Source organism: Silene latifolia, chromosome X, assembly GCF_048544455.1.
Source record: "Silene latifolia isolate original U9 population chromosome X, ASM4854445v1, whole genome shotgun sequence".
NCBI classification, from domain to species: domain Eukaryota; kingdom Viridiplantae; phylum Streptophyta; class Magnoliopsida; order Caryophyllales; family Caryophyllaceae; genus Silene; species Silene latifolia.
The window spans coordinates 92,591,882-92,602,591 of NC_133537.1; the positions used below are offsets into that span (position 1 = coordinate 92,591,882).

The window sequence follows — 10,710 nt, forward strand, 5'->3', positions numbered from 1 at the left end:
AAGACATTCTCAAGTAAATAAAGGTGTTACCATCTCAGTTGCCTGAGGTAGTAAGTATATAGACAAACAATTACCAAAGTACTTTAAGACGATATATTATTAAAGTGCCTCAAAAGAATTTATTACAAAATATCCAACGAGATTAATAAATATTATGAAATTCTTTTAACAACTGCAGCGGAAATAAAATAAATAGTGTCTGAATATTAACTAAGGCGATCTCTAGACTCAAGTGATCTCGTCCCAAGCTCCCCTTTAAGCATCCAGTACTTCACACAAGCTAACTTGAAATTAATCTGCTCCCCATTATGGTTCATCACACTGTCAACCATGAGGTTTAGTAGGATAACCAAACAACAATAATGATAATATAATAATAATACGATAGCCTGCAAATAAAATTAACGATCCAAACCAAGACTGTCACACACACGCACAGCTCAACCTTGAAACCCATCACACGCATCAACCGATCACGCCACACACGACACCACACGATGTACTGCTCAGGTCCACGGCCACTCTCAATAGCAATGCCAATCTCTTTCACAAAACCAACCAACAACAGAGAACCAACTAACAAGATAATAATATGATCATAAGACAACAATGATATCAATATGCTTAAGACAACAGTTACGACAATATGCTCAGGACAACAATTACAATAATAATCCATCTTTCAACAATTCTCCAACTACCAATATAATATAGTTGAGTAGTTAACCTACCTTTTAGCAAATCTTCACAAGCAATCAAACAATAAAAAAGCTTCCTCCAGAAATTCACCACCTAAACAATCAATTAATTTATGTATAATTATTAACTAATCTTATTAATGAATTTAAGATGTAAATCACCCAAAACAATCCCACAAAACGACACAAACACACCCCCAATCACACGGCCAACCGACAGTGGTCAACCCGCCGGTCAAACAGCCACGGCCTGGTCAACGGCCCTCACGGTCAACGGCCAATTTTGGTCTTTAGTCAATACGTAAACAATTGATATTAGGTGATTAGATAACTTACCACAATTAATTATCGCAAGGTGTAAACTTCGTCTTAAAGTTGTCTCACAAAGCTCTCCTCACAATTGTATTTGAGTTTTTGAAGAAGAATAATTATGATTGTGGGGTATATGGTTGCTATTTATATAAATTGGTAGGAGAAGTAGGAAGGTTGTAGGAAAGTCCTTTTTAATATTAAAATAATGAAAATATCTTAGAGCATAAGTAACACCCAAACCAAGTACTACCTTCCCTCAAACTCCTCTAACCCGTCACCTCCACATGATCCAAACCGTGTTAGCTCACGGTCCAACCCGGTCCGTTTTATTTATTTTATTTTGTTTTATTTTGCTTCTTTTCTTTTACGACAACAACTTATTATTTATTATTTATTCACTTATAGATATTAACTATTAATTATTATTTAAAATACGGAGTATTACAGTCTTCCCTCCTTAAAAAGAACTTCGTCCCGAAGTTCACCACACCACACTACTCGAACCAAACAACTATAACAATAAACGATACACAAGCTTATCTACATTATTATCATAAATGACCAAAAATCAACGCAAAATCAACGCGGTATGATATTCTACCCCCGAAAGAAAAAGGTTACGTCCTCGTAACCAACATATCTTACGCAAACAAATGAGGATACTTTTCCTTCATCTCAGCTCCAACTTCCCAAGTAGCTTCCTCTACATTATGATTAGACCATAAAACTTTCACCAAGGAAATCTCACTATTTCTAGTCTTTCTCACTTTTCGGTCCAAAATCTCCTTAGCCACTTCTTCATAAGACAAATTCTCATCCATCTTAACTGTCTCAGTTGCTAACACATGAGTAGGATCACCCACATATTTCCTCAACTGTGAAACATGAAAAACATTATGTACTTTTGCCAAAGTTGGTGGTAGTGCAAGACGATATGCCACTTCACCAACCCTGTCTAAAATCTCATAAGGTCCAATGTACTTCTGACTAAACTTTCCCCTCTTACCAAACCGCATCACACCCTTCATTGGTGATACTTTTGATGAACGTGTCGTTGTCCGCTCTCAAACACATTTTTACCCAACTACTAGCATAGCAAGCAAGCCGGGGTTGAACCCAAAGGACGGGGGTACTCAAATTGTTCAATCTAATAGTAGTTGTACTAATGTGTCACGATTGGTTGGGTTGATGATTCTAAACTAATGAAAGCAATGAAAGGTAAACAAATAATAAAACAAGGATGTGAACAAATGATAAACAATACTAGGGAATCATGGGATCATAGAGGAATCATTGTGAGATCAAACAAACAAGTTTCATAGATGCAAGCAATTATTATTGTTGGAATCGATTTAATGTATATCTTACGATTTCTAGGGGAACCTTAGGTCTCGGAGCCGAGTCGGTCAAGACTGTACAACACCTACAAGTCGACTTGGTTTTCCCTATTAATGTGATATAACATAAATGAGTCCTAAGAAGGTTTAGGTCCCGGAGCCGAGTCGGTTAAGACTGTACAACACCTACAAGTCGACTTAATTCTTCCTAATCAACTATATGCATGGTCTAACAAGCCTTGAGTTGGTTTATATCTTACAAGTCTTGTTGAAAGGATAAGAGAAACATGCTAGGTTGTCAATCAAGCATTTCATCAAACATGACAAGTGCATAAGTTGGAAAACAATAAGCAAACATTCATATGAACTCAATAAGCATAAATATTCCTAATGATTAACTCCCCTAATCCGCCCACTAATCCCTACTTAGGAAACTACTCACTCATTATCATGGAAAACATGTTAACAATGATGTCAATCATCTTAACACGTATAAACATGATGAAAGAGTGAAACAATAAACAATAAACAAGTAAAGTGTAAAGGAATTATACCAATATTAAGATGAACAAATGGAAAGCAAAGAATAATAGAAGAGAACTTGATTGGTTGATGAAGAGTTGTCAATTCTCCAAAATAACCCAATAATCTTCAATTACCCAATAATAAATCTTGAACAATAATTAAGGAAAGATTAATGTCAAATTTGTGGAAAGATTAAATACTAATCTATTCTAATCTACTCCTAATGAAAGCTTAATCTAAACTAAGGAAGCTTAATCTCCTACAAATACAAGAGGGGTATATATAGTAGTATAAGGATTAGGTTAACTAAGGGCTTAAATGATGATTAAGCCCCTTGAAAGAGGATTAGAGCCTTGCAAGTACCAGGAGGAACCCCACGACTCCATGATTGAGAAAATCTCCCTGCATGAGAATCCGGGCGACCTCGAGTGGGGTCGAGCGTCCCGACGGGTAGCTTGTCTATTTGAGCTTGGATTGTAAAACAGACGTCATTACCCCATCCGGACTCCTATTGGAGTGATTCAAAAGCCTAGGCCACTTGAGTTTTTGACGCCGTTTCATCTATCATAGTTTCAGAGCCAAACAAGTAACTCTTGGTTTGGTTCCAAGCAATTTCCTCTTGTAATGGCTCCTTTTCAATCCTTAGGGATCCTTCATGGGTCGTGGGGATCCTTAGTCATTGCCCAATTACTTGTTTCATTGACTTAGGCCTTTAGTGCTGGGCTCCTCTTTGGTGCTTGGTCGTTATATGCTATCAATTTAGCTCCGCTTTACTCCATCTAGTCAAGTTAGCGTTCTTCTCCTACAAAGGACACCAAACCTCATAGAATATGCATAGAAGGAGACTAAAGACAAGAAATGACCCTAATACATACAAAAAACCATAGGAACTAGGCTAGTTAGGGGACTAAATGTGCATAAATAGGAGTTATATCAAATATCCCCAAACCGTACCTTTGCTCGTCTCAAGTAAAGAGGTGACTAGAACTAGAACTTTATTTAAACTATCCTAATAATAATATAGCCGATATGAGATAATTAGCGGGTCTCACTCCGCCCCTTCAACTCACAACAAGACATCGATGAGGTAAGATGCTTTCTTGCAAGGCAAGGCGGGGCTTGCCAAAATGGCGATACATCCAAGCATTAAGCACACAAAACAAATAATGGATGCATCAACAAAAGAATAGTCACTTTCCTCATCTAAGTGGCGGAAATTACCTACAAGGGAAGCAATTCAAGGGCACACACTCCATAGATATTGGTTCTCCTAGTTACTAAGTCCAAGAGGATACAAACAAGTCACCTCCAAGTTGTGTTAAACTAGGTTACCTTTGTCCACAATTGCTAAATGCTTTTGTCAAGAGCCAAGTCCCTATGGTGTTAGAAAACACTGTAGGATCGCGGAATTCCCCCTCTTGCCTAGACAAGAAGAAGGGTCGTCCCCTCTCCACCATGCAACAAAAGTAGGATCATCAATGGAAAAAAGGATCAAGATGGTTTTGAGTTTCACAATGGTAGTTTGCTTTTGATTTGTTTTTCCCCCCAATTTCTTGTGGCATTTGTCAAAGAAGGATATTTCTTGCCATTTTTTATGTTTGGCATTTTGATACTTGGCAAATCATTTCAATTTTGCATTCTTTTTGAACATTTTAAAAGTAACCCCATTTTGTAGAAAGGGTAATTTTATTGAAGTATAGGAGTCTATTTTTGCTCCTATTTTCATTGATGCAATTTTTGCAAACATTTGATTTCGATTTGGTACTTGAATTCAATTTGACATTTTTATGCCCATTCCCTTTTTGTTGACAAAATATGATGATAGAAGTGTAAGAACGGTTGCATGGCTTCAAAGGTCACCTTGGAATAAATGGTAGCCAAGGAGTTACCACACCACAAGGTACTCTTGACTAAGCCTTAGTCCATGGGTCAAAAGATACTAGTATGACACATCCTAGGGTGTCCTTGAGGGTATTCTAGAAAACAAAGTCTCAAGGAGAAAAATTATCTACAAGGGCCTTATATACACTTGTCAAGCTTCCCAAATAGGCATTTTCGCAAAATTTTTCTAACCATGCAAACTACATGCCATGATGCAACTAACATATGTACAACTCTAATGCATATAATTCTATCAACTAAAATGCCATATAATCTAGATGCAAACTGTTAGCAACACATTGGTTCATACCGCATCAATCAAAATTATAGCCACATTATATAAAAAGTAGGAAGGAGATTTGGAAGGATCGTACCATACGGTCTTCTATTTCCTTTATGCCTCGAATGTGGCGTAGTCGATCCAATGTGATAAGAGTGACAAACAAACAAACAAACAAACAAACAAACATATACAATATATACAATTCTACACTATAAAGGAAAGAACATCGTTTTGGAATTTTTAAATTTTCAAACTTTTATGGATTTTGTTTTTATGAAATTAAAGAACATATTTTTGAGTTTTTCGAAATTTTTCAATTTTTATGTATTTTGGAATATAAATTCCCATCCCCCACTTTATTTTGGACATTGTCCTCAATGTACATGTAGGAGTAGGAATGAAAAAGAAATAAATGTTTTTGGATTTTTAAAGATTTATGGAAATGAAGTACAAATGCAATGCAATGATATGAATGAATGCATGTTCTAACTAAATGCAGTTCTATATGACATATATAACAAATGAATGCAATCTAAACTACACTAGATGATGCATGTTCTCACCTATGATCAAACCTCAAACCGATTTAAGCACTATTTCTAGTGTAGGAAAAATGAGGTTTGGTCATCAGTGACTATACAAGAATGCAAATTTAACTATATGCAACTAACTATATGAGACATGTGAGATATGCAAACTATACTATATGAACTAACTAATGTAAATGCAATATGGAATATTTCACAAATGCAAGTCTAGTCTATATGATTAACTATAATGTATGTTATTTCATGGTTTAACCTTCCCAAACCAATTTTAAACACTATTGCTAATGTAGGAAGAAAGAGGTTTAATCATGAGGTAACTACATAAGTGCAACTATACATGAGAGAAAGGGAAAGAAAGGGTTCTTACAATCATTATAGGAGATGAAGATGGTAGATAGGACGCATACATAGCAATGACACGAGCCAAATGAGAGAAAAAGTGATCCGCTCGGGTTGTTTTCAACTCGCTCGAATTGGGGCTTCACTCGCTCGAGTCATTTTTGATCCACGCGGGTTGAAGATTGGGACGCCCGTTTTCTCCAAAAATCGCCCAGATTTTGAGGCAGTGAAAACTCCTTCTTTCCTTTGGTTTCAACTCGCACGAGTTGAGGTCGAGCCCCATGGATTTCAAGCAAATTTTGACCCAACACCTTTTTAGTGATAAGAAAGATGTGCACAAGCCCAAAATCTCCATTTTCTTTATTTCTTTACATTTGCTACCTTTTAATTTTCATCAATTTCCTTCAAAAAGCTCAATTAAAATATGAGATCCCTCCCTTTCATCTCTCATGCAATAATTAAATGAATGAATGAATGCAAAATTACACTAAATGCATATATACAAGCTAATGGTTATTGAGGAACTCCATCAAACCAAAGGTTATCGATTAATAATTTTATGTCAAAATAATACTAGCACTCAAAGCACTTAGAAGTCGGTCAAATTTTTGGGAGTGGGACATGAATAGGCATGGATAGCAACACGAGATTATACAATGGAATAATGCCCAAGTAATCGACCGAACAAGCATGTGAAGAACATTATGAAAAAAATTATAAGAGATGTAATGGATGGAAGGGACATGAAATGGGTAGTTTCTTAGCACTTCATTCAACTCGTACTCCAAATAGTCAAAATCACCACATTCAAGGTAAGTACTCTCACTCTCATCCAAGGTGACTTTAATGGTGTCTATTTGGGGTTCCCAAATGTCCTCATATTCCTCATCCCAACAAGGACCATTATCAAAGGGGTTTTCATACCAAGGCTCACCAAGTTCAACATAATTGTCTCCCTCTAATATGTCATCCTTAAAGGGTGAGTTTTCACTCAAGCTCACATCCATCTCACTCTCACTTTGCCCATTAACATCAAATTTCATGGAATTTGGGTTCATTGGTACACAAGAAGAGTAGGATGACGGTATCCAAGCATTGGTTTCACAATCAAGAATGTAGTCCTCATCATCATCACTCTCTTCATCTATCACTCCATCTTCCCAAGGAGGGGCAAATTTGTGAACATAGTGTGGACATGGGCCACGTCTCGGTCTGTGGATTTGGGGGGTCCACCTATCGGTCCGTAGTCACGGGCCACCTGCACGCCAGGCCAATCTGTGGACATCAGTGGTCTATTGAAAACCACGCTCGGCGGCGTAAAAATGCTTTCGACCGGATCGTTTTAGATCGGTCGGTTTCGTCTCGTTAAGGGTCTCGAAACAATTAGAGATGTTCGGAGTTGCCACCAAGCATTTGTGGGATGCCTGGAACCCGTTCGATATCCACTTTATACCTCGGTCAAATCGAAGCACAAAGCAGCGTTTGACATAGGTACTAAAGATAAGGAAATCGTCCCTCTTTAGCATCCTATCTCTAGAATGACTCTCGTACGCCCTGGATAAGGTCGTCCACTATCTAAAGTTTCTGAGTAAGAGGTGAAGGTACGTATTGGGAAGCCCTTTAATCAGACACCCAATCCCGTCCGCGGTAGCGACCTCTACTGATCGATCTTGGTTGGTTGAATGCAAAAGTTGATAAAACGGCTTAAATGCATGAATGCGCATCCAATAATTTAAACCTAACATGTGAGAGCTTTCTAAGTCGGTTGATTTAATCCAAGTATCAAGTATAAGATGTCGAGTTGGATTAATGATTGATTTACATGCAAGACAGAAATTAAACATCCATTTACCGTATTAGGTTTAGGGTGCATAACGTGATCCATTTGTCTTCGTATTTTGCAAACATGATTTTGAACGAGTAAATAGTCATCTGCTCCGTCCTGTATCCGGGCTAACCGGAGTCGGGATCGTCCTAGACTAATGCTGGAAGGGAACAGACCCTGTACCAGACGGCTATATAAGGCGCGAGCCAGCCAGCGGTATAAGGGGCCTCTCACTGGTTTTGAAAATGAGAAATGAAGGGCCTGTTTAGGCGTGGGCTAGCCTACGGTTATATGCCGTATTCTGACCATTTGAAAAACGTTATAAAACATGTTGGAAAATGGGTGTTTGGACCCGGTTTGATTTGAAAGGGTCGTTTAGACCGCATTTGTTGATTTGAAGAACTAGACCCGAATAATCATCATTATTTTGATAATATTCGGGGTCGGGTTCGATTTGACAAACTTGACATGAATAGTTTTGAAAATAATTATGAACTAATTGTTTTAAGTTCGTTTGAATGTAATTAGTCGATACTCGTCATCGTACCCGGGTTGAAATCCGGCATGGTATATAGAACCAAGGATGACTTTGTGTTGGTGACTAATATATTTGTTTCGAAAATGTAAAGAAATGATGAAAGGCTTTAAAATGCCTCCCAAAATGTAAAGAAATGAAATAAAAGGTTTTAAATAACTTTTAAATGTCATTAACCAAATATTATCACCGAAACACGAATTTAACCGTCATGGTATGAGGAACCAAGGGTGAAAAATGTTTTATGGTTAAAACAAATGAAATAAAATAAAAAGGGTTTGAAAATATTTGAAATGGTGAAAACCGATTACAAATATGAAAATGGATTAAAGGGAAATGACGAGAACAAACACAGTTGATCTCTGACCTGGACATCCTATTTAGGCGCGGGCTAGCCGGCGAACCAAGGGGCTTCTGCCTCAGGCCAAAAATCAGTTTTGGCTCGTTTATTCCATGTTTTGGTTCATGTTATGCATGTTTTAGCAGGTTATAGTCATGAAACAAATGAAAACATAGCAAAAGAGAATTTTTACACCCTCATACTTACATGTTTGGTTATGGCGAGTGACCGACGTAAGTGTAACAACTCGTTTGGTCGGAAAAGACTCGGTTTAAAACCGTTTTGGTAAGTAAAAAGAGTGTTTTAAGTTTAGTGACGGTGTAGTGGTCGAAGTGGTCGGTCAAGTGATTTAATGCACGATGACGGTACCAAACAATGTGTAAGGCTTGTATTTACGATCGGTAGGTCGTAAACAAGCGTCAGATTGTGACTTAAGAAGTCGAGTCGAGAATTTTAAGGGAGAAAAGAGGGGGCGGACACTCGCGTAAGTCTCAAATGGGGGGCATTTGAGGGGTATTTATAGTAAAATGAGGGGTTGTGTGAGTTTTGAGCGACGTGGCCACTTGGGCTGCTCAAAGAGGCGCGAGCCACGTCGCGGTTCTTCAAGGTGGGTTGTCGCTTTCACAACAAACGCAATTATGATTTGTTCTATCCTAGGTTTTGTAGTCACATGTTTGGTACTTGACCATTCATGAATCCGGGAAAACTTAAGGTAGAAGGTTTGAATGTTTTGTTTTTGGTGGTTGACTCGGTTTGACTCGTTGTTGGAGTCGGGATTTGAATTTTTGAGTCGGTTTTTGGTCCGGTGTCGGTTTTGACTCTAGTTAGTGTCATTGCGACCCCGTCGTCGTGCATTAAACACTCCAGGTATTTTTGAAATGTTTTAAAATGTTTTATTTTCGAAATCGTTTTAAGTTTTCCGACGTAGAGTTGTATACAAACTGTCGATCAAACGCCGCGATTCCAAAACATGTTGTAGTCCGATAATCATCGGGTGTTTGTTGGAGTCTCAGCAGATACTGGGTATCTACAAAGCCCCCACTTTGACTGAGGCTTGGACAGGGCGAAAGTTAAAGTAGAGCCCCCAGGTCAATCGAAGATTACAACCTGGAGACCCAAGCGACGTCGAGGCGACTCGAAAGAATTCGGGCCAAGGACCTGCCGTCGGGAAAAGGGCGACGCCAAGGTGACTCGAGGGTACGAGCCAAGGACCTGTCGCCGGGAACAGTTTAGAGTCTGTCGACTGTCCGTGCGGGTCGTTTAAAGTCCATTAGACTACGTAAAAAGGCTCGCCCGCCATAAGTAGGAGTCATACCTAAGTCGTCTTCGGATATGTCCTTGCGCGTTCGCGGACAAAGACTCGCCAGCTGCGATAAGGAAATATACTTGAGGCATCTTCGGGATGTGTCCTTGAGGGTTTGCGGAAAAAGGCTCGCCAGCCATGATAAGGAAATTTACCCGAGGCATCTTCGGGATGTGTCGTTGAACGTTTGCGGACAAAGGCTCGCCAGCCATGATAAGGAAATGTACTCGAGGCATCTTCAGGATGTGTCCTTGAACGTTTGCGGATAAAGGCTTGCCAGCCATGATAAGGAAATGTACCTGAGGCATCTTCGGGATGTGTCCTTGAACGTTTTGCGGACAAAGGCTCGCCAACCATGATAAGGAAATGTACCCGAGGCATCTTCAGAATGTATCCTTGAATGTTTGCGGACAAAGGCTCGCCAGCCATGATAAGGAAATGTACCCGAGGCATCTTCCAGATGTGTCCTTGAGTGTTTGCGGACAATGGCTCGCCAGCCATGATAAGGAAATGTACCTGAGGCATCTTCGGGATGTGTCCTTGAGTGTTTGCGGACAAAGGCTCGCCAGCCATGATAAGGAAATATACCCGAGGCATTTTTGGGATGTGTTCTTAAACGTTTTGCGGACAAAGGCTCGCCAGCCATGATAAGGAAATGTACCCGAGGCATCTTCGGGATATGTCCTTGATGTTTGCAGACAAAGGCTCGCCAGCCATGATAAGGAAATGTACCCGAGGCAACTTCGGGATATGTCCTTGAGCATAGCCGCGTCGAATGGGCTTG

At 39.2% G+C, this 10,710-nt stretch overlaps 1 protein-coding gene across 1 annotated transcript; it reads right to left on the minus strand.

The window, feature by feature from the left end:
• Positions 1-1,651: 1,651 nt before the first annotated feature.
• On the minus strand, positions 1,652-2,038 carry LOC141617860 (uncharacterized). The gene has a single exon (XM_074434995.1). It carries the CDS (start codon positions 2,036-2,038, stop codon positions 1,652-1,654), a length of 387 nt encoding a protein of 128 aa, XP_074291096.1.
• Positions 2,039-10,710: the final 8,672 nt, after the last annotated feature.